The sequence below is a fragment of the Rhinoderma darwinii genome, chromosome 11, assembly GCF_050947455.1.
Source record: "Rhinoderma darwinii isolate aRhiDar2 chromosome 11, aRhiDar2.hap1, whole genome shotgun sequence".
NCBI lineage: Eukaryota > Metazoa > Chordata > Amphibia > Anura > Rhinodermatidae > Rhinoderma > Rhinoderma darwinii.
This window is the reverse complement of record NC_134697.1, coordinates 53696510-53721892: the sequence shown is the minus strand read 5'-3', so window position 1 is coordinate 53721892 and position 25383 is coordinate 53696510. Positions and strand designations below refer to the sequence as shown.

At 43.0% G+C, this 25383-nt stretch overlaps 1 protein-coding gene across 2 annotated transcripts; it reads right to left on the bottom strand.

The window, feature by feature from the left end:
- Positions 1–3318: 3318 nt before the first annotated feature.
- On the bottom strand, positions 3319–24956 carry ZFAND4 (zinc finger AN1-type containing 4). Of its 2 annotated transcripts, none has more exons than XM_075841516.1 (10): positions 24711–24956; positions 21473–21757; positions 19254–19329; positions 19076–19143; positions 14047–14233; positions 11835–11982; positions 9153–10259; positions 7223–7277; positions 5960–6077; positions 3319–4517 (listed from the first exon to the last, which is right to left on the bottom strand). In XM_075841516.1, exons 2-10 carry the CDS (start codon positions 21654–21656, stop codon positions 4382–4384), a joined length of 2079 nt encoding a protein of 692 aa, XP_075697631.1. In that variant the 5' UTR covers positions 21657–21757; positions 24711–24956; the 3' UTR covers positions 3319–4381. The 2 variants fall into 2 exon arrangements, with proteins under 2 accessions (XP_075697631.1, XP_075697630.1); XM_075841515.1 differs by lacking the exon at positions 24711–24956 and adding an exon at positions 24463–24699.
- Positions 24957–25383: the final 427 nt, after the last annotated feature.

Sequence of the window (25383 nt, the reverse complement as noted above, 5' to 3'; positions counted from 1 at the left end):
TTATCTACAGGGGGGCTGTAAAAAAGGCACTATCTACAAGGGGGGGGGGGGTTGTGTGACACCCACGGAAGGGGGGGCCCCAGTCAAAAGTTTGCTATGGGGCCCAGTCTTTCCTAGTTACGCCCCTGTGTACTCCATATAAAGCCCCTAAATAATGTCTGGTCAAACCAAGAAACTCCAAAGTCACATAATAAGTTGAATAAAGTCTCATCCTGTGTGCAATCAAAGTGTCACATGATCGGTCACATGACCTCAGTATAAATACATCTGTTCGGAAAGGCCCAGAGTCTACGACACCACAAAGCAACATGAAGTTAAAAAAAACAAAACAAAAAATTATAACAAAATGGAACATATATGGCACGGCTACAAACCTGCTGAGAAGACTGCCCACCACAACTAACAGACCGGGCAAGGAGGGCATAAATCAGAGATTCAACAAAGACCCCAACGATAACACTGAAGAAGCTCCACAACAGAGATGGAAGGATCTGTCCATAGGACCACTATAAACCGTACCCTACAGAGTGGCCTTTATGGAAGAGAGGCCAGGAAAAAAAGCTTGAATACATACCTGAGAAAAATGTAATTTTAAATTCACCAAACATCTGACCAGAGAATCTTCTTCCATGGATTTGGGGAGTCTGTTACATGCGGGGACTAAAATTGAACTTGTTGGCATCATGGGAAACGCTGTGTGGTGCTTATCATTACTCAGACATCATCATCTGCACCGTGAAGCATGGTGGTGGCAGCGTCATGCCGGGGGGATGAGGTTCATAGTCAGGGACTGGAAAACTGGTCAGGATTGAAGGAAAAATGGGTGGCAGTAAATACACGGCAATTCTTGAGGGAAAACCGTTTTCAGTCTGCCAGATTTGAGCCTGGGACAGAGGTTCACCTTCCAGCAGGACAATGACCCGAAACAAACTGCAGAAGCTTCACTGGAGAAGTTTATGGGGAAATGTGCAAATGTTTTGGAATGGCCGAGTCAAAGCCCTGACCTCATTATAATTGAGAATCTGTGCATGACTTAAAGAATCTCTGTTCACCACATTATAAGTGCCCTATCTTGTAAATAATATGATCGGAACATGATGTGTATTCAGAATCCTGACACTTCTGTAGCGCATGTGTGATATTTACAGCAAGGCAAGCGTAATCTCGTTTTAAATCACAGGTTACATCGTAATCTCGCAAGATTACGCTTGCCTTGCTGTAAATATCACACAGACGCTACAGAAGTGTCAGGATTCTGAATAGACATCATGTCCTGGCTGGATGTAATGTATATTCACTGTCAGGACACTTGAGTAATGTTAATGTGTGTGCATGTGGCTGCACATAGTGATCTAGCTAGATCACTATGTGCAGAGTAAATGAATGGAGAGAAGTGTATGACGCTGATTGGTCAGCATCATACACTCACTCCTCTGTACAACGCCCACTTGGTCAAAAAATAAAACACGCCCAGTTGGCCATTGAGAAACTCATTAGCATAAAGCTAATATAGGGTCATAACTCCGTCAAAAATGATCGTTTTTCTAAATAAAAAACTGCGCCGATCATATCATGTACAAGATAGGCCACTTATAATGTGGTGACAGAGCCTCTTTGAAGATGCTGTACACCAACGCAACCTAACGTGAAGGAGTTAGAGCCGTTTTTATTGGAAGAATGGGCAATAATCCCAGTGCCCAGAAGTGCTAAGCTAATAGAGACATACTACAAGTATTGACTTTCAGGAGGTAAATACTTATGCTTTAAAGTGCTCTATTTTTGTCACCGTAAAAGAAAAAAAATTATGTCTACGACTTTAAAGGTGCAAAATGTGTAAATCAAATGGTACAAACCCCCCAAAAATCCATTTCTATTTAAGGATATAAGGCAACAAAACAGGGGGGGGGGTTAATACTTTTGCAAGGTACTGTACATATGTTAAAGTAGGGGGTCAACATTATTTCCACGCCGGTGGGATCCAAGTCAATCAGGTGTGATGCGGAGGCTCACATGGCAGCAACTTCTACCAACTCATTCAAAATAGGACGTGCGAAAAGTCATGGATGTCAATTATCTAATCCGCCACTATCCTTAGGCCGGGTCACTACGGGACGAATACACTGCGTAAAAAAAACACTCAGCGGATCAGACCTGGAACCCGCAGTACATTTAATCTGAAAACCGCACCAAATTGTGGTGCGGTTTTTTTTTTTTTTAACAGAATTTCCGCTGTGGAAAGTAGCGGTAAAAAAAACACTCAATTACATAGGCCGTTGTTATGGCGATGCATGCCTCCATCGCAGTCTGGTCTCCCTGGATGATGCTGCAGCCCATGTGTCCGCTGCAGTGGCGGTCACATGGGATGAGATGTCATCCCAGGAGGCTCGACTGCAGGAAGAAGGAGGGCGTTCTGGGTAAGTATATAAAAAAAAAAAAATTCTCCGTAATTGCGATTTTTGCGGCGTAACTGCTGCAAATACGCCGCAAAAGTTGGCCTTCTGTTGTGGGTTTTGCATCCCTGTTGAATTCAAATGGGGAAAACCTGCAATGGAAAACTCAACAAAAACGCAGCATAAATTGACATGCTGCGGAATTCAACTCCGCACCGCTTGTCAATTTTGTTAACGTTTACACTGCAGTATTTTCCGCAGCGTGGGGGTCAGATTTCCTGAATCTTATCCACTTTGCTGCTCCTGTAAAATGTTGTGAAATTTCCGTGCAGAATTCCGTTGCGGAAATTCTGCAGTGTTTACGCTACGTGGGAACCCATCCTAAGACTACATGCATACTTTTCTAATCGCGCGTTTTTCGGTGCCGGTTTTACGCGCAGAAAACAAAAAAACGCAGCGTGTACATGAGATTTCTTGAAATATAATTTACTTTGCTGGTACCGTATTACGCTGCAGTTTTGCCGCATGCAAGTATGCATGACAAAACCACACGTAATACACAGTGTGCATGGAGCCTTGAAGATCCCTCACGCACCGGCCTGTGGCGAATTCATATCTTGCACAAGTCCTCTTTTTTCCCCCTTCTCTTTAAAATCAAGCTTGGAAGGCTTGAAGTATTGGATAGGAATAAAAGACCGTGCAGTCAAGTTTCCTGTACATTATTCAGTGTAGTAAAGATATAAAAAGCAGAGACATGTCAAATAACATTTTCTTGTCAAGTAAAACTTGCTTAGCCAGTGGGTTAATGTAATATTTTACGGAGCAGTGAATTGCCATATAAAAGAAAACGGAGGTCAATATTTCAATTTCTAACGTCTTACAAGAGACAAAAATCAGCGCAATCAAAGAATACAAAAACAACAACCTATTAAAAGACAATATTTATTTTTTTCTAGGACAGAAATCTGCATTTAAGAAGGAAAAACAATGAAGTTTAAAAATTAATGATTACAAAATAATTAAAATTCCTAATTTAGAGGCATTGTAACAGGAGACACTTCATTGCAAACCCAAACGTGTGGCTGATATTAGGTATTTAATGCCAAGTCAAACTGACGGATACAAGCCAATTAGAAGGTGGCCATACACATTAGATAAATGTAGGCCGTACCTGGCATCAGCCAACTAAATTGTATGGGGGGGGGGGGGGGGGGGGGGGGGCGTCGCCTGACTCTCCCCAGATGGCAGATGTCAGGGGGAAAGAAGGATTGGGCACGCTGGATTTCAATATGCCGATCCTTTGTTTCCACAGGAGATAAGCCGCAGGTTATTCCCCTCTTAAAAAATAAATCTGTGGCGAGCGTCCATGTTTGTGCGAGAGTTAGGAGGAGGAACAGCTGTCGGCCAAACCCTCCATCGGCCAACTGCTATCTTAAGAGTATGGCCACCTTAAGGCTGCAGTCAGGCTGTGATACAACTCCATACAGGAATGGGATAGAATCCAGTAAGGACAAGGAAGGGAAACCTTTGCCAAAAGGTTTGGTTTATTAAAAAGAGGTCCAACCCCATTCCCGTCCTACCCTCATCCCTTTGCATATTGAGGAAATAATTTAACCATACAAAAACAGACAAGAATAAAAACAGATGAAACAGACAGATGAATACATGACTCCCTCCATCATCGTATACTCCAATTATACAGTCAAATATTTTTTCCAGTAAAGTGCATCAATCTAAAACTGAACACAAAACGTGAATTAAAAAATAAAAAAAAAATAAAAAGAAGAAGAAGAAGAAGAAGAAGAAGAAGAAGAAGGAAGATGTCAATGTGAGGGTAATTTTTTTTTTTTTAACAACTTTTCACGTGGTTTCATAAATTGTAATGAATGCTTGTAACTTGGCAAACTTTTTAGCTTGGGGAAAAGGCAAGAATAAATGCATGATTAGAGAAGAAAAAATTCCTGGTGTGATGGCATATACAGCGTGAACAATTAGATCTTAGGGAGTTTTGGCGCAGATACGACTGGGTTTGATTCTTGCAGATACCTCCTACCCGATGATTTGTAGTCATAGGTACAGCTGTGAGTTTCTGCATAGCGATGAGTGGCACAAAAATTGTTCCCACACCTAGAAGAAAAACGAAAAAAAAAAAAAAAAACATAAAGAAAGGAGATAAATAGATCTAAATAAAAGTGTAGCAAGCCTGTAATGCATTATTTGCCCTGTGGCGGTGCAGCAGGAAAATTGAACATTTGCTACTAGTTTTCCAAGCAGACTACAGCGGTTTGCTGGGGAGTCCAAGTCGTGGGACACCCTGTGATCAACTTATCAATGGTGATGGTTCCCCCCCACCAATACTTAAGTTCTGGCTCTACGCAAAAACGCTGTGTTACAATTAAAGGGTTTGTCCAGGTTGGGGGCATTTTTTTTTTTTTATGATCGGTGGAGGTCCAACACACCAATTAGCGGTTGCGGCTCCTGGAAGCTATGCAGGGGTCAGTGCCTGTAGCAGAAGGCTCCGACCAATGTATAGCAGCCATGCTGCAGCCCTGCTTCGGCCACTATACAGCGGTCAGAGCCCTCTGCTTCCGGCACCAACGCTGCATAGTAGCTTCTGGCGGCAGCTGCAACAGCCGATTGTGTGGGGTCAGAGTGTCAGTCCCCTACCGATCATATACGGATGACCTATCCTGTGAATAGGTCATCAGTATAAAAAACAGCCCCCAACCTGGACAACCCATTTAATAGGAAAAAAGGTCTATTCCTTTCTTTTTAAATGTTCGATCAATTTTGCAATTATAAAGCACAAACTGTATGCCACTTTTTCTCTGTCGCATGTGCCCCACTTAAGTAAGACATTCCTCCTTTACTCCCCTGTTAGGAATGGGTTTGTCTTTGGTAACAGTCTAAATAGTTTGTCTTGGGTGACCTGCACCAAATCTATCAGTTTTCAGGAGCCTCTCGCTCAAGTACATGTACAGCAACATATTGATAAACCTGCCCTTGTGTCAATGGGTTAAATATTATAATCAGTCGTCTCTCGGATATATCTGCTTCTGGGAAACAATCAATGCAACTGCCCTTACAATTCCCACAGGGGCTGTCCAGAAGTAGTGCAGTGACTTGGTGAATGGAACATTGCATATCCAAGAAAATGTTCTGTAGAAGTTTTGGGAACCTGGATGACAACCCCAGCAGGAGGTGTAATTTTGGTCACCCAGATACATAAGTATGAAACGTATATACAGTAAATAGACATCTCTCTCTATAGGGCGGGTGCAGACATTGCGTATTTGTTGTAGAATCAAAGTTTTTATTTGATTCCACAACCGAAATGCCACAACAAAATACGCAAGTGGGGTTAACCCAATGCACATACAATGTCATAAAAAAACTGCAGCGGATTCTAGGCACAAAGTAGATTTTAAAACGGCCTTGTACTCTAACTTTTCTTGGCTGAAACTGCACTGTGTGTACTAGGCCTTACAAGCGCTTTCCTGACCTGGTTTCACGGTGTGAAGTTTTTATGCCATGCCTAGTAGACATTCATCCAGAATGTGAACAGTTACCTGCATTCATAGCTAGTTGCCAAGCCAGTTTTCTTCCCGCAGAGAAAGCAGTGCTTTGTTGCCTTCTTCTTACTCCGAACAGCAGACTTAACAGGAGGAAAGAGATGTGTGGCCTCTACTGTAAAGGAGGAACAAGGAACACTTATAGAAAACAGATCGATCCTGGCTAAAGCACAACTAGCTAAGACAGGGTTTTCGATAATGGGTCACAGCATTTAACGGGGCTTTCCCAAATTTTTTTCTTCTTTTGTCTTTTCTAAAACACTAAATCAGCACCTAACTATTCTGTACTGGCTACGGTTGTGACGCCCCCATTGTTTACAGTGCCAAGGTGCGCAATTAGGTGTAGTGTGATTGACTGTTCTGTTAAGAGACCGCAGCCCTGCTCAATAACACGAGTACCCAGTCCAGTGGTAATGAACCAATCGGCTACATCAAGTGTTCCTACTCAGATTCTAAATTAATCAAAAAAGACCCCATCTATCTTGGTTACCCAGTACACCCTTCTGCACTCAAAGTACTATATTGTGATTCACACAACCCACAATTAGATCTTAGGCCTCATATTAATCTGTGTTTTTGCAGATAAATTGCGGACCCTTTTTTTTTCTATGGCCCCATCCATGCGCACGACCGTGAATTACACAGATCGGTACGAGGCCACAAAAACTCAGGACAAGTTATTTTACGGTCCAGATTCTCGAAAATCACCAATACTGGTAAGTTGTTGTGGATGGGGGGAGTCCCGATGACACATGGAAGCACAACAAGGGTTTTTTGCGGACTGATGGACCGCAATAGACCCGTGGTTTTGCAGACTACAAAACCAATGCGGCCATGTGCATGAGGCCTAAAAGTAGCAGCTTGCCTGCTTGTTGATGGTTTCCACATTAAAGGAAACTGAATTAAAAAGGGTTCCAACAGGATTGTATGCGTATTCAAGAAACAACCCCACACAGGTCCATGGGTTGTGTCTGGTATTGCAGCTCCGCTTCATTTACGTGAATGGGGCCGAGCTGCAATACCACACTCAACCTGTGGACAGGCGTATCAAGGTTTCAGAAGAAAATCAGCCATGTTCTAATAATCTTGGACAAGCCCTTTAAGTGTAAACTCGGGGGGAAAACAAAAGTAAATCAAGGTGTATTAAAAAGATTTAATGACTAAATAAAACAATGCTGATCAAAAGTGGAGTCATTCTTCAGAAGCAGATATAAATGTTATAGTGGGCAAGATCGATGGAACCACTATTCATTCTTTTACCTGTGCTTTTTCCACAACTTGTATTGATCACACTTTGTCCGAGTCCATGAGATGTCTGGAAAAGTTAATGAAATAAAAACAACTTAAACAGACAACACAAAAGACACAAGGGTTTGACACACACACATATATATATATATATATATATATATATACACACACACACACACACACACACCAAGGTTCTAGCAGCACTGGTCACAGTAATTGGGTGCAGATCCCAGGGATTTGACTATCATCCCCAAACTTTGGGCCCAATCCTCTAATAGGGAAGCGGCATAAACATTCATTATAACTACCCATTCACCAAGTAACAGTATCACTTTGATCACTGGGTAGTAGTCTAAAATGTAGAACTGTTTTATGAACATTGGTAAAATTGAGGAATTAAAAAGCAGAAATATTTAAATGTACAGTTGAATATAAAGACACATCTATATCTGTTTAGCCATAAGAGACAACCCCCTTCTCAAATAAAAGGACCCAAAGTATTGACGGTTATCGCTCTGGGCAATAAATGTCCGGCTAGCGACGCTGCAGGAGAATTGAAGCATTACATGGCACATGTTGATGCGCTGGTTTCATGGCTTTCTGCCCTCTTTAATAGAGTAGGGTCCGAGTGGGGAAACCCACCATTACATTCATAGGTCTTATAGGTCATAAGAAAAGGGATTGTATGAAACAGAACTCCAGCTTCTCCCCATTATTCAGTCAGTTAACGGTATGGTATAAAGCCCCTGTACTTATTACTTTTACTATGGATTTTATTACACACACACATATACATATTTTTTTTTTTTCCATCACTGTCTCTGTCTCGGAGTCATGCTGCAGCACTAACTTGCTCAGAAACTTCCTGACAGAGAGGCAGTACTATCTGTACATAACTTTGTGGCCAAAAACTATTTACTGCCCCCCTAGCAAGAGAAATCACTGCATTACATGCAAACGCAAGCACTGAGAAGATGACTCAGATATTATAAATGCATATTTTTATACAAAATAAAAATGTTAAGAGGCATCAATATGGAGGTACATGTGTATGAGGTGGATTATAATATAGAATGTCTTTTTACCCGACTTTTCCTTAAAGTGGCTCTGTCACCAGATTTTGCAACCCCCATCTCCTATTGCAGCAGATCGGCGCTGCAATGTAGATAACAGGAACGTTTTTTTTTTTCAAAAACGATCATTTTTGGCCAAGTTATGACGATTTTTATATTTATGCAAATGAGCCTTTCTTAAGTACAACTGGGCGTGTTTAAAGTTATGTCCAACTGGGCGTGTATTATGTGCGTACATCTGGGCGTTTTTACTTCTTTTACTAGCTGGGCGTTGTGAATGGAAGTGTATGATGCTGACGAATCAGCATCATCCACTTATCTTCGTTACCACCCAGCTTCTGGCAGTGCACAGATACACAGCGTGTTCGAGAGATCACGCTGTGACGTCACTCACTTCCTCCCACAGGAACTTCATCGCGTCGGATGAGCGAGAACACGCTGTGTGTCTGAACTGCCAGAAGCTGGGTGGTAACGAAGAGAAGTGGATGATGCTGATTCGTCAGCATCATACACTTCTATTCACAACGCCCAGCTAGTAAAACAAGTAAAAACGCCCAGATGTACACACACAATACACGCCCAGTTTGACTTAAGAAAGGCTCATTTGCATAAATATAAAAATGGTCATAACTTGGCCAAAAATGCTCGTTTTTGAAAAAAACAAAACGTTACTGTAATCTACATTGCAGCGCCGATCTGCTGCAATACGAGATAGGGGTTGCAAAATCTGCTGACAGAGCCTCTTTAAGTGTTGCCGTATTCAGGTATGTCCGTACTTGCATAAGAGGTTCCCAGTGGAGAATCAGTTTTTTCCCCCCTTAAACAAAATGCTGGAACCCATTAAATTAATGCTTGTGGATACTTACACTGAAGACGTTCACACTGTCATGTAGAGAGATTGTCTCTTCCTGCAGAGTGGTTGGAGGAGCAGCAAGATTTCGTAGTCTTCCGGGATTGCTGGAGCTGCTTAAGTTGTCTTTACTTGCACTTCGAGCCAGCGAAGCAAAAAATCCTAAGTTATTAAGCGAGCCCATGGGTTCTTTAGAGGCTTTATTAACCAACTCGGTCATGTCCCTAGCCTCCATTGTCGAAATCACATCTGATCGCTTCCCTGGAGATTCCACTTTCACACCTCTGAATCTGGTAGTCCTTGAAAAGATAGGATCGGCCATGTTTCGGACCTGCAGAGACTGGAAGTGACTGTGCGAAGCAGGTGGCCTCAGACTTCCCAAATCAAAACATTTAGGCTGCCGTGTCTTAGAGAAGGTGGTATCATCTAACTGTGGAGAAAAGTGGATGGGCGAGAGGAACTTGCTTCTTGGTGGACTTAGTTCAGCAGTATTAATAAGAGATGTCTCCATCAAATCAGAATTCAACGATTTTGAGAGTGTTGCCTGATGAGTCTCGATAGTGGAGGCCTCTTGGTTTTCATCTGTCAATTCAAAATCGGATTTCATTTTTCTCAAGCTACAGAGTTCTCCATACTGCTCGGAAGGCCCCGACTCCGTTAGCAATGCAAAGGATTCTGAAATTGACCTAGATGTTTCTTCGGAAGAGAAAAGGTTTAGATTCTGATGTAAGATAGGGTCACTGTCTTTTGTCAGCACATCTTTCTTGGGCAAAGGTGTAACAGGGGAAAGAACGGTGCTTGAATGATTAGCATCTTCAAGTTCTACGCGTGAAAGTTTGGGAGGCAAGTTAATACGAGTGAGTGATGGAATCAATGCGGAGCTTTCCCAGGTCCCTTCTTCTTTGAGATAGTCACTAGTGATAGAAGGTATTGTCCTAGTAGCAGCAGTTAGGGTAGAAAGCGCATTGTGGGAAGACTCGGAAATGTATGGGTTCCCGGGAGGTAGAAAAGTTTGTCCAATGTGGGGGAGAACTCTTAGAAGTCTATGACGGGCTGTAGCCATTGAGCCACTTGTAGGCCGTGGAGCATTAGGAGGCCGTGGTTTTAACTTATTTTTCTTCGGCTACACAAAAAATAAGTGAAGAGGAAATGTTAAGTGCCAAATGACAACAACATATACACATCAAGATATACACAAACACAGGAAATTATGGTTTGTACTTCAATAAAATGTGATAATCTCAGGAACAGACACATTACAAATATTACTAGGGTATAACGTGACGGGCATGGAAGGGACACATTACAAATATCACTAGAGTATAACATGATGGGCATGGAAGGGACACATTACAAATATCACTAGAGTATAACATGACTGGCATGGAAGGGACACATTACAAATATCACTAGGGTATAACGTGACGGGCATGGAAGGGACACATTACAAATATCACTAGGGTATAACGTGATGGGCATGGAAGGGACACATTACAAATATCACTAGGGTATAACATGACGGGTATGTTCTTTACGGCCAGCTTCAATTCAATCTTGAGATGTGAGCAGCTACTTTTACTGTATTTACCTACAAATCTATACCAGTTATATAACCCGTCTATCAAGTAATTCATACACCAAGTATCTTTCTGTCTGGAATACATAAACCTGATATATGTTATATTCAGACAACCACGTACGCGGAGAGTAAAGAATTACCTAGAATAAGGTAATGTTTCAGATACAACAATTCGAGTGAGGTACTGAAATCTCGTAACAGTACAATGGTATGGAGGTTCAAGGACACTACAGAATCTATACCACAGTCTTGGCAATGCTAGTTCAAGAAACAGCTACACTTTTTAGAAGGCATTTACTGTGTTGCTTTAAAGCATACCTAACTTTTCAGAATAATCTGTCATATGTATGTACATGAGGAAGAACACCATTTCTGGCCATTATATGACTTGTATCCTGCATTTTCCCCTCTGCAGGCTGTCTGATTCTCAGTTTTCTCTGAGCTAGTGGATGGAGCCCAGCAGCTATCAGGTCTTCTATACATTGCACACGGAAGAAGAATTCTGCTCTCCTATCTCTATCCCATATATAGAAGCTGAAACATGGAGGACAGCAGTAACAAGCAGTGTAGCTGTAAATCCAGTGCTGGGATAACAAACTCTTACCAGAAGCTGTAGCAGGTCTGTCTGTCTCTCACGCTGCTCCTGCTTCCCCTCCCCTATCCATAGACTTCTATGGGCAGCGTCTGTGTGTGTGTGTCTCTATTCTCCCCCGTCCACAGACTTCTTTAGGCAGCGTACTGGTACGTCTCTCCCTATGTTCCCTCCCACTCTCCATAGACTTTTATGGGCTGCAGCATGTGTGTCGTTACCTCCTTATCCCTCGTCTTGCTCCCCCTTCCCTCTTCATGGACTTCTATCGGCAGGCAGTGAAGAGACATAAACCCATTTCTTGAAGTCAATCTCCTCTGCTCTGTAACTAGGGATGGATTTTGCTTGACAACAGGGGGTGGACAGAAGATTACAGGAAGGGAGAAACCTAGTGCCAGTAACCGCATACTGAATTTGCATTGATAATACAACTAAATTTTAACACTAAAGTAAATGACAAAGTTGATCTATATCAGGTACACTATTAGATTAGCATAAGTTGTGTGAAAAGTTAGTGTCCATTTAAAGACCTTTTTATTGAGGTTCATATTCTCCATCTTTGATTTCAACAACTTCATTTTGTTCATAGTGATTGAATTCTCTATAATCTGTTGGCCAGATGGAGAAGCCTCAATTTCATCATCATCTTCAGCATACAAGTTATAGACCGAACCTCCACTATGAAGACACAAACAGATAATTTACAGGATAAAAACAAGTTCATTAGAAAAACTAAGAAATGAATAGGTTTCAATCTGACGTGGAACACTTTTATAGACGATAGAGGAGGAGAGTATGCTGGAAGAGCGAGGTGGCTCTTTTGTCAATTACTTTAATCAGAAAATGTTGGCAGGTACATGAAAGGAAGAGACGAAGTCTTAAGCTTCATTCACATGAGCTTTTCGGATTTACGTCCGCAAAAAACGGACCGCATTTCATGCGTGTGGCATCCGTTTTTTCACATCTGTGATTCTCCTCTGCAAGCGCATCCCCTCTTTATTTCGCTGCATTTCCTTAGCAACTGATGCGTGAAACACGGACAGCACACCGATTATCACGCACCCACTGACTTCAATGGGCGACAAGGTCCGCAAAGACAGACCAAAATAGGACATGCAGTGAGTTCCATGCAATGGACACTCGCTGCGTGAAAGAGCACGGATGTCTGAATGGCCCTATAGCCTTGCATGGTTTTGTGTGCGATCAATCATTTCAATGGACAGCACACGCAGAACACGCTTGTCTGAATAAGCCCTTAAAGTTACAGGACCGAAGGAAGACCTGCCATTTGGTAAATATCTGTCCCAATCCTCTCTTGGGTATAGACACACTAGAACTTGCGGACTCCTGAAGTCTACAGTATTTTGTCCTGGCCCTACAAAGTGTATCTGCTTAGAGGGATACACATTGGTCAGACAGGAAATATCCCACCTGTGATCAATCCACCCTTCCCAGATCTTAGGTTAACAGAACCCCCAGTCAACAGCAGGATCTGCCGACATCAGATTTACGGACGCAAACAGACGCACATTATTGTACACATTTTTTTTTTGCAGGAGTTAAAGTATAAATTACAAGAAAAAAATAAACCTGAATACGGACTAGACAGGTAAAGAACTGCAGCAATGGGGAGAAAAAACAAAAGACATGTAAAGTAAAGCAGAACACAATCTGGAGGCATGAAGGTATTCTGACAAAACATACTAGTATTGATAGACATCAGTTTCTGCAGATCACACACAGTTCACATGAATTAAGACAGCATACGATACATGCGTATACCTACCTACACTATATGGCCACCTAATTGTGGCGTTCAGCTGTATCCGCCGCACCCACCGCAAACAGGTGCATAAAAGAGAGCACACAGCCGATCTCCTTAGAAAAAGCCAGGTCCATAAAGGAATGGTGTGACGAGTTTGGTGTGGAAGAACTTGACTGGCCTGCACAGACCCCGACCTCAACCCCATCTAACAGTTTTGGGATGAATTGGAATGCAGATTGTGAAAGAGGCCTTCTCGTCCAACATCAGTCTGACCTCACAAATGCTCTTCTGAATGAAAAGCAAAAATTCCCACAGACACTCCAAAACCTTGAAGATCGCCTTCCCAGAAGAGCAGAAGCGGTTATAGCAGCAAAACGGGGCCCAACGAAAGATCAACGGTTTTGGAATGGGATGTCCAACAAGCTCATATAGGTGCGACGGTCAGGTGTCCACTTACTTTTGGCAATATATTGTAGTTTCTTGCAGAAATTTGTCCCTAAAGCACAGAATACTTTGAGCTCCGTGTAAAATTTGAGACACACAGATCATGGAAGCCATGACAAGCTGCATCACATGGTGTATTCAAGGCATTTTTATCAATGGAACCCATAGAAAAAAAAATAAAAAATTATAATATATATATATATATATATATATCACAAAAAAAAAAAAAAAAAAAAGGAATGATCTGCAAAAACGGAGACCTGTAGAGAGTAACATTACTCGAGGAGTCTAACAGCATCCGGCACATGCTCGCTGCTCAGATGAAGCGGAGGCCAGTACACCAGGACTCATCTCAGGACCGTTCTCTGGTCAGTTACATACAGCGCGCTGTATTCCAACTTCTTTTTAGATAAAATGCTAAAACAGACCGTTTTGAGAGGGGCAGGTTTAGGACGCTAAATCCCAGCAGTATAACATGCTGGCAGTTTAGTGCTCTAAAATCTAGTGACCGGTTCCCTTTAAGTGGAGTTTACCTTAGAGATTCGGATAACGGTGTCAGGGTGCCATCCCCTCTGTCCACCACACGGAAGAAATTCAGTTGATCTCCTTCACGGTATACCAAAAATGTAACCTGCTTATTTGTGGGGGCCTTCTCCCAGATCTCATCCCGGACAGGCTCCATGTACTCGGCCAGGTCTCGGACTGGGTCATCCAGTGGCACTAAACACAGTAAATAAATGGTCAAACACATGAACAAGCAAAACAAAAATACAAGTTAACCCTTTAACTGCCAAAGACTAGATAGATATTAGATTTCAGAGGTGTCCTTCCTTACCTTTCCTCATATCCTGAGAGGTGTGGCACGAGAGAACCAGTTTTGGGGAAAAATATATATATATATATATATATATATATATATATATACGGACAGAGATGTCAGGAGCTTCCCCAGCGTTGGCGTTTCCGGACAGAGTGCTTCCAGATGCTTGAGACCTCGGCTACTTTTTAACTTCTCTCGGGAAAGCTATGTCACTGGAGCTTCCCTCCATATATATATTTTTATTTTAAATTTCGGTATATTTATAAGATTTAGATGTAAACAAATAGGCTAAGTCGCCAAACAATCCAACATGGATAACCAAGCATTATACATCTCTACATTTCAGACAGACAGTTTCACAGCGTATAGGCAAGGAATATACATAACACAATACAAAGTGTCAACATGCATCTGCACAGTCCGTAGCGTCAGAGATAGCACACCAGGAGGCCCATAGCTTGTCAAAATTGTTTAGGACATTTACGATGTTGGTACAAAACTCTCATATGGCAGTATAGCATTTACCAGAGACTTCCACTGGATCATAGTAGGGACTACAGTTGCCATCCACTTCAGCGCAATGGCCTTCCGGCCATAAACAGAGCCTTGGAGATGGTGTGAATAGGAGTCATCATCAGTCAGGCCGAAAAGGCAAAATAGCGGGTCTTGAGGAACAGGGGCCCCCATTACCCTAGAAAGATATAGCAATACCTCACCCCAAAAGGATGCAATATATGGACATGTCCAGATCATATGCCAAAAATCAGCGGCCTCCTGGTGACATCTCATGCATTGAGCGGACGGAATTACTCCCATTTTGTGCAGACGAGTTGGTGTTAAATAAGCACGGTGAGTGATATAACTGCGTGGGCCTATTATTAGCTGCCGGTGAGACCAGAAGGTGAGGAGATAACATTCTCCCAATCGTCAGAGATGAGGGGAAGAACCCCCATCCATCCCGCTTTAGCAGACGGAATACGTTTGGAACATGTTTTTTGCACCAGGGATGTATAAAGGCAGGACATTCGCCCAAGTCTACCTCCATGAGAAAACATCAATGAGCTCAAGTGTTTGCAAAGCAGGTTGAGGATATCCTGGAAATTGCATAGGGAGGGCATGTCGGAGCTGCAGATACCTGTAGAGGCACTGGGGGGGGGGGGGGGATCTTATACGTGAACTGCAATTGCTCTATAGTCAACCATAAATTGCCCTCTATCAAACGTTTGATGTGGGTGACGCCAAGGCCAGTCTCAGAATTCAGCACCTTCAATAAGATGCAACTCACAGAGCATGGGGTTATGCCATAAGATACAAGGGGTCCCGTAATGTCATAACTTCTTAAGTGTGGTCCACACCTGTTTCGCCACTATGTAGTGGAGTCAGTATGAGCCCTGGTGTTGGAGCTCCCCCTCAAGGTATACGAGCAGGTCCGACACGCCCGACTCTTCCCCCCCCCCCCCCAGAATACATTCATCTCCAGCATAACTCTCCGTTGACAACCAGGGACTCAAATACTTGAGAAGAGGCCACATAGCACAATAAGAAGTAGGGAAGGGCCATACCACCAGCTCTTTAGGGCGTTTCAACAATTCTAAACCAAGTTGAACTCTGGACCCCGTCCAAAGAAAGTATGTCAGTAGACTATCCAATGTGGCAAAAAGGATCTTGGAATGGGAGTGCTGGAAAGTATACAGAAGCTTAGGTAAAATCAGCATCTTGACTAAGTGGACCCAGCAAGAGACAGGGGTAGCTTATGCCACGTTGCAGTTTTATTTCGAACCTAACCAATAAGAGGGGTGAGATTAAGTCTCACAAAATCAGAAGGAGCAAAGACAATACCCAAATATTTGAACGTAGGGACCACCTGCATGGGGACGGCCCCGAGCAGCCACATCAGGGCTTGTATTGTCCAAGGAAAAGATTACAGATTGTCTAGCGCAAAAAGCGTAGAGATAGGGGTCAGCCCTGCCTAGTTCCCTTGAATAGGGAAGAGGTGCCCGACAGACCCCCATTAGTAAGTACATTGGCTGAAGGCGAAAAATATAGAGGAGCTGTACCCCACTTACAGAACGCACTCCCGAAACCAAAACTTTTCCATGCAGGCCCATAGAAACTCCCATTCCAAAGAATCAAGGGAAACCAAAACGATCACCAACCGAATCATGCACTATAGAATTATGTATATGGACTTTCCTAAGATTGATGGAGGTAGACTTGGTAGGCATAAAACCTGTTTGGTCGCAGTGTATTAGATCTAGGATAACCTTGTTCAAATGTAGGGCCAAGACTTCAGCTAAAATTTTGCAGTCCGTATTAATGAGGGAAAACCGGCCGATATTTCCCTCATTCCCCACTATCCTTATTAGGTTCGGGAATAACAAATATTGTTGCATCATACAGTGAGGGAGACAACCCTTTAGAAACCCCGCATTATAGGTGGCATGGAGCGGAGGCACAGCGATCTCCTGATAGCGGGCATAAACATCTGGAGGAAGGCCATCAGGACCCGGTGCCTTCCCAGAGGGAAGGAGGGAGAGAACCTTTGCAATCTCTTCTACAGTAAGGGGGGCATCAAGGGCTTCAATTTGTACAGACATAAGGGACGGGCATGTAAGGGATTGTAAATAGACCTTAATGGCGTTAGTAGATACATTAAGGGTCGAGGTACAAAGATTAGAGTAAAACTGCCGAAACTCATCAGATGTGGCAGAAACTGAAGTGACAGCGTGGAGAACTGAAGGTGCTACTGGATTGATTTTCCAGTTTGAAAAATCTTTGCTTACAAAAAAAAAAAAAATTTCCGCCGTTCAGCCTTAATATTCAAGAGTAAATTATAATCTCTCTGTAGGCTACTCTGTGTACCAAAATGAGCAGGAGTAAGATCAGAAACATCGCTCCGTTCTGCTTCAAGCAATATATCCACTGCACACTTCTCCGACTCCCGCGTCTGTCGCTTAACAAATGATAGAGGAGCGAAGGCAGCCCCTCGGGTACACCTTGGCAGAGTCCGACATATATGTTTGACGTATACCTGTGACAGATACCATACAATGGTATCCATCACCCATAGGCTCCCATGTTAAGATGTATAGCGCACAGGCTCCCATTTTAAAAAGGCGTATATTGCGCAGTATATTTTTTTTGCGATATACCTCAGGATATATACCAGACCAACATAGACCAAAAGGACAAGCTTATGGTCTCAGTCGGGCTAATGGAGCCACATAGGCACGGTTTCCTGACATACAGCGCACAATAAACATAGGGCAGAAATGTGATCTGGGGCTTAAGAGCAGAAAGAAAGATCATAACCGGTTATTGTCATCTATTCCCATGTACAGCCTCAAGTGATCCCGGGGGGGATGGCGCAGCAGGATGTTTTAAAATTATCCCTCCCGTGTCACATTAAGGGGTGTCTTCTTCTACCACAACTTGAACCTTTATTTTTAGAAGGTGTTGTGTGCGTCTCAGGCTCCCCTTGGATTAGACTTTTAGCCGCCGACATGACTTTGTGCATTTTTTACATAACGTTATGCATTGGTGCAAAGTCGAATAAAGTGCTGGGGGGCTTTATAAAATACCCGAGTATGGGGGAACAATCTGGTATTTATTTATTTTTATTTTTTTAAAGTCAGGTTTTACATCTGTATATCAGAAGTGAGAAAACGGTGGCAGCTGCGAAAGAGTTAAACAATCCCGCTGGCTTTAATGTGCAGCAGACTTGCCTGTGAAAAATACATTTTGCAAATCTTTGACCTAGAATAGGCGGCTGCCAATGACACCAGCTCAACCGCAGCAGACTGGCCACAAGATGCAAAGCTGGCGTATAAACAATTTGCATTGGGGGATTATTATGAAGCACACGCTAGGCCTTCACAGGAGGAACCTGAGCCAAGACCCCGAATATAGACGAGATATCTGCTGCGTATACTCAAATCAAATCTCTGGCATCTGCGTACTTTATCGTAAAGGAAAAAAAGGAATATTTCCCATATTGTCCCCATTTACAGATAACCAAATGATTTACATAGGAAAGGGAGCAGGATATTCATTGTCCGATTGCATGGACTTCCTTTCTAGGAACACCCTCTTACGGATATAAAGTCCTTGCCCGGTTCCAGATCACACCTGGTTATTTTGAGTGATATAAAACGGCATCCGCTAGTCAGCACTTAATATTTTAAGGAGAGCAAAAATTAAAGGGGTCGTCCAGTTTCAGTAAATTAATGTTATTTTTTTAATAAAAAAGTTATACAATTTTCCAAATATGCCATCTATATTAATTACTCACGGTTTTCAAGACCTCTGCTTGTTGTTATACAGTAGAAACATTCATTGTTTACTTCTAGTGGATAAAATGCTGTCCATGGTCATGTGATGCACACAGGTGCATGGCTCGTTACAAGACACGGCTGATACACACCCTGTAACGAGCCCCGCACCTGTGCGTACCTTGCCCAAGTCTATAGGCCAACTGGCTTGTCTACAACGCAGTACAAATAAGATGTGATCTGCATTTCAATACAGAAAATGTGAAGATGGACCGACCAGGCCATAGCCAGTTTGAGAGAGCGCCCCCTACATGAACACAGCAGGCTCATAACTAGGAGTCCTCTGTATTCTTTTAGCGATCCTATTAGCCAAACGTCACATTTTTTTGTACGGTTACGACTACTAGTACGACGGAGCTGTAGCGGAGATATTCCGCTCTTACATAGTGCAGCATTTTTAGTTGTACCTACCTCTGCGAGTGTTGATAGGGCCACCTCTCATAGCCAACACCAACTTCAGAGTGCAACCTTCAGAGATACTTAGGAAGAAAAGAAGAAGTCTTACGGCTGGTGTCAAAGTCTTAAGAATTTAGGCAAAGACTAAAAAACAAAAAACACACACCAGTGCAATTCAGAGGCGTATACTTACTTATAGTCATTCAGACAAAACTCATCCTCTAGCTCCATGTGGTTCCAAATCAAGTGTTGTTGAGCAATGGGAATGCCTGAAATGATTTTATACAATACAGGTGATTGGTTACTTTTTTTTTTTTCTGTCTCCGTTAACAACTCGTAAACACTAATATGTCAAATTCTAAGTTTGGTCATGTAATGCCATATATAATCCTAGTCCATCCCCCTTTACCCTTTTCTCACCAGTGAGGACAAAACGGTGGAGGGAAGAGAGTCTGCTTTTTTTTTTCCCCCAGAAACTGCGCCACTCTTGTCCATAGGCTGTAATTGGTATTGCAAGTCCATCTCCTTCAAGTAAACGGGGCAGAGCTGCAACACGAGTCACAGTACATGGACAACGTAGCCCAGTTTATAATATACAATCCCTTTTAGAGCTACTGCAGGTTCAGAGGGTGCCCATGTACACGGAAAAACTAATTTCCCTAGAAGCATTCCAATGGATTCATACAGGTCTATCAGAACGAAAAACGAGGATTACATTTCATAAGCCAGGAGCTGCTAGAGGAACAGGTTTACCGCTTTAATTTAAGGCCAAACAGATTGTACTACTATGGACTTTCAAGGTTACGACCATCTCAGTAGTCACAGGAAATCTCTAGTCCTCCCAAACCACTTTTTAGGAGGTTTCCATCAAACATTCTACAGTTTTTATATAGATCTATAACCATAAATTAGATAAAGAACAAAAACGACATTCATGGCAAAAGGAAAAAACATGATCTCTTCAGGAGTATTTCCATGATCAATATTGGGGACATCCTGATCAAAAACCATCTACAGATAAATAAAGGTTAGCGCCACCTGATGGTCCAACTTCCTTGAAAGATAAAAGCCAAAAATATGACACACATGAATAAATAGGTCCTTCAGCAAAATGGGGTGTATGTGTGTTTTTTCATACTGTCAGAATTTGTAAGGCTGAAAAAAAAAAGCCAGAATTCCATCCAGTCCAGTCTATTATTCTGCAATGTTCAGTCAGAGGAAGGCAAAAGCGAATTTCTCATTTTAGGGAAAATTTCCTCCCCAACTCCAATCAGAATAAATCCTGGAATCAATGACTCATCTCCAGTAATCTAGTAAATTATAATCTGTAATATTATTACACTCAGGAAAGACATCCAGGCCTCTTTTGAACTTTTTCAGTGAATTTCCCATAACCACTTCCTCTGGTAGAGCGTTCTATAGTCTCACTGCTCTTACAGTAAAGAATCACCTTCTATATTGGTGTAGACACCGTCTTTCCTCTAAATGTAGAGGATGTTATAGTTACAGTCCTGGGTATAAATAGATCACGAGAGAGATCTATGTGATATATGTATACATCGTAATTAGGTCACACCTCAACCCTAAACTAAATAACCCTAATTTTGGTCATCTTTCTGGGACCTCTAATCCACCCACTTAATGTATTACTTTAGTTGCCCGCTGTTGAACCCGCTCTAGCTCTACTATACGTTGCGATATACCATGTACTTTCATGCTTGCACATAGAATATTTACATAAACCAGGAGATAAAACAGATTAATACATGTGAACGCTGCCTATAAACAATGACAATTCACTTTGATACAGATAAATGGAATAAAAAACAAAATGTGACGCTTGGCAAATGTAATTTTTGCAGTGGAGGTTTTATATCACAGTCGGGGAGAAGAAAAGTGGACTTACTAGAATGACGGTTTACGCCATGTCCCCTAGTGACTATGCAAGAATTAGGGCATGTGGGAAAAATGAGAGAAAAAGCCATAACCAACCGCCAGCATACCCAACAAAGCTTCACGTGTGAGGATTGTAGCTCTGTGTCCTGCGACTATAGCGCATACAAGTCTTATACAGACCGGCGCCTGTGAAACGGACCAGGACCGTCACATCCAATGTAGTATCAGCTGCCCATACAATCCCAGCAAATTTTCTGTGTATGAAGGAGGCCTACCCGGTACTGTTCAGCTCGTGACAAAAATGCAAACCCCAAGAATATTCTTATAATATCCGTGCCACTGGTCCAACTCTAGACCATGGCCGCCATAAACTGCTCTGTAAATATGAAAGCTGAAATTGGATTGGTTGCCATAGGGAACGCTGACACTTTCCTTTAGATCATGGCTTTTAGGCATGAGGGCCATTGTTTTATCTAAAGGTAAATGCAAATAGTAACGGAACTGTAAAATAAATACCTTCGAGCCTCTGAATTTTGGCTTTTACGCAGGCCACGGTTTCAAATGGCGAGACCCGAAGTTCGAAGCAAGTCCCTGTAAGAGTTTCAATGAAGAGCTCCATGGTCTCATAAAAAGGTAGTTTATAATGGAAGGATCCAATGTTATCTTCGTTAAAAAATGGAGGTTCCTTCTTGTTTGACATTGCATAGGATATAAAATGAATGACGAGATGAATTAAAATAAAGAAACCTCTAGACCGCAGACAAACGGTAGATTATCCGTCACCATTTTGAAGTATGGCACCTGCAGATACACAAGAAGGTGGTTAGAAGAAAAAAAAAAAAAAAAAAGAAGGATCCACAGCGAATGCCATGACAGTACAATTTCTACAACGGGGCTTTTTTTTTTAACTTTATTCACTATAGTGTAAGGCCAGGTTCACAAGTCGTGGTCAAAATTCATTTTGGCTGTAGCATATTTTTGCAAAAATCGCAGCAAAAACACATTATGATGCAACGTGTGAAGCCAGCCTATAATCAGTGACCACCGATTCATGTACTTGTGGATCAACGATCGTAGAGGGCAAGAGGAGGGGTTAATATGTGCACCATCTTTCTACTTCCTCCCCCAACTGCAACCAGCCTTGATCTAGAATTCCTGCCATTCTGATCAGTCGAGGTTGTTATTGTGGGGGTTCCTGTAGGCAGAAAGAAGTGGAGCATGAGAGGGGGGAGAAAGCATGAGAGGGGGGAGAAAGCATGAGAGGGGGGAGAAAGCATGAGAGGGGGGAGAGAGCATGAGAGGGGGGAGAGAGCATGAGAGGGGGGAGAGAGCATGAGAGGGGGGAGAGAGCATGAGAGGGGGGAGAGAGCATGAGAGGGGGGAGAGAGCATGAGAGGGGGGAGAGAGCATGAGAGGGGGGAGAGAGCATGAGAGGGGGGAGAGAGCGCCTGACGTAGACACATAGACTGTATTCGGTGAGAGTGACGCTCCATACAGCGGCGTTGTCAGATTTCTGTTTTTGGTACGCAGAATAAGGCTGGGTTCACACGCACTATTTACGGACGTAATTCAGGCGTTTTAACCTCGAATTATGTCCGAAAATACGGCTCCAATGCGCCGGCAAACATCTGCCCATTCATTTGAATGGGTCTTACGATGTTCTGTGCCGACGGTGATTTTTTTTACGCGCCGCTTTCAAAAGACGGCGCGTAAAAAAGATGCCCGCGTCAAAGAAGTGCCTGTCGCTTCTTCAGACGTAAATGGAGCCGTTTTCCATTGACTCCATAGAAAAACAGCTCCAATTACGTCCGTAATGGACGCATGGATAAACGCCGGCAACATGCCATTACGGCTGAAATTCAGGAGCGGTTTTCTCCTGAAAACAGCTCCGTAATTTCAGCCGTAATCGATGCTGCCGTGTGAACATACCCTTACATAGCCGGGTACAATTTTCTACCCAGTAAAAAGAAAAAAAAAGAAAAATAAATCTGAAACTTATTGGATCTCGTTAAAGTCAATAGGATCCATTTTGGTCCACTATGCTTCAAACAGATCTGTAAGAAACAGGAGCCTTGACGCAGATGTGAACAGAGCCTATAATTTGTTAGAACGTGATGCTGCCACCTGCTGGCCGCACTAATTATGTTGCCTCTAGTTATCGGAGTCCTGTGGATCTCTCGCTCGGAGGACCTTTTGGGATTCCCATCATGTACTCTGAATATGACATAATATTTTATATGGCGTTTACTAGGGGGGGGGGGGGGTTGTCTGAGATTTTATCACTGTCCTCTATAGAGGTCGGAAGGCCTAACAACATTAAGTGCAGCAGTTTTCTAGCATTAAACTACAGTTCGTACTAGTTTGGGAAACCGTTTAGCTAGTGCTGTTTTTTATACTTTTTATGTTCATGCAGATCATTTATGGAAGGTGTTTAGTGCCTAATCCATTCTCTTTAGAATCTAATTTCTATTCCTGGCAGTTTAGTGAGTGTTTTGTAGTTTTAACTTATTCTACCGTTGCTAAACATCAGTGCTCCATCTAAACAAGCAGAGCTGCAGTGTAAAGCATAGAAGTGGGACGGACAAGAAGCCAGAGCCCCTGATGGGACAAGAGGTGGATCTGAGACAATGGTCATAGATGTGCCCTGATATAGCAGAGCTAAAAAGCAGCCAGGCAGCAAACATTAAGCACACAGCAGGCAAGCACTAGGCATCATGATGATGTATTTTTTAAGACCACAACTAATAATTCTGTCCAAATAAGAACTAAACTTTTAGTTGTGCAAACACTGCGAATTTGAACGGAAGCCACAGCACAGATGTGAACAGAGCCGAACATGGGATTATAGTTTAGGGGATACCCCGATATAGAAACGCTACTCATTTTAGACCATACACCCCTACAGTTTGGAAACCACTCTGCAAAACTTTTATTCTCCTGACAAGGAATCAGTGATCCCTATTTCGTATTACAGGTAACAGGTGACAACCTCAGAGGGGCAGCCGAATACACCCAACAGGTGGGCTGTCCCTGATGCCCTGCCAGACTGGCATCATATATGGGTTCAATATAAAGGAGGAGGGAAGTGTAGGAATCCTACCCTTGGATCCAGCGCTACATAGTACTCTCCCGGCCTGCTACCGACCAGTCACCTGTACACAGATTCATCCTGGAATATGGGAATGATTACTTTATACAGATGACCGGGCAGGATCACATCCAGTAATGATCTGGAATAAGGGGGATGGGGCACTACAAGGATCTACAGATGACAGGACCCTAATAGCAATGGGGGAGGGGCAATCACATGTTGTATGCCCACTTATGTGACCTTTAAATATGAGAATTACAAGAAATGCATGCGAGGCTCAGGTCTCCCCTCCCCTGTAAAACCCCAGTTTATGATAAATATGGGGTCAGCTAGATTGTCCCATGGTGCCAACCTTTGGACAATGACCAGAAGGGCTTACACTTTATTCCTTATGACTTAAGAGGTCATGACCTACCTCAGCATGGGAGTCTGCAGATCACTCATCGGTGAGGATACCCATGAGATGGAACAGTTGGCACTGAATATTAAGGGTGCACTGGGTGACATGCACGAGTACTGCTACCCCTCCCCCACCAATATTCTGATAGCCCTTCTATCCAGGGTGAATACACCCGCACATTCCCCCGACACTCCAGCTACTATCACAGGGGGAGATAGAACCCCCACCCTGTACTCCCCTCCAACACCTTCCCAGCGACTAACCCGAATTTCGCTTCCAAGCCACGCCTCTCCTTTGTGACGTCAGGAAGACTGACAGACTTGCGACCATTCAGCTTCAGGCTCGAACAACGGCAACTCTATGGCGTGGTGGCAGCCAATAAAAAGAGTGGGCGCGGCCATGTAGACAGTGGAGGGAGGCAGCGACTGGGAGGAGTGTAGTGGGCGGGACCTTCTGCTCTTGTTGTTGTTACGGAGATACCCGGACGTTAACCCCTGTCCTTAACAACGGGTGTCACATGACTCAGCCAGCCAGCAAGACATAGGCTTCTGCTAGGTCACGTGAGTAGTGACACGGAAGTTGACGTAGATGGTAGCGCAAGTGAATTATAGGACCATGATGATGTCATTGCCATGTGCCCAGTCACATGTTTAGGAGGCTAAAGAACCTTTTATGATGTCATGACTAGCGGATCAGTCAAATCCATGGTCGGTCGGAGGGAGGGACGGACGGACGTCCGTCCATCCGTCCCTCCCACGTGGTTGTTTAATCGCCCTTTTTTTTGTAGACGAAAACCAGATATTAACAAAATAGTATTTATAAGTCATATGCCACCATTTGTAATAAATACAATGTGCATACTTGGCATTCCAAGCATATGAACCTGCACTATACCTCCAACAAGTCATTTGGGTGGGAAGGATCCGCTCATCTGTC

Bases quoted from the DNA above. Each gene is read 5' to 3' on its own strand.
- ZFAND4 (XM_075841516.1), bottom strand. From the start codon at position 21,656: ATGTCAAACAAGAAGGAACCTCCATTTTTTAACGAAGATAACATTGGA. The intron at 11,983-14,046 runs GTAAACTCCACT...GTGTCTTCATAG, and splicing joins CCGTTATCCGAATCTCTAAG to TGGAGGTTCGGTCTATAACT. The intron at 4,518-5,959 runs GTAACTGTTCAC...TTTTTCTTCTAG, and splicing joins GCAACTAGCTATGAATGCAG to GTGTGGGAACAATTTTTGTG.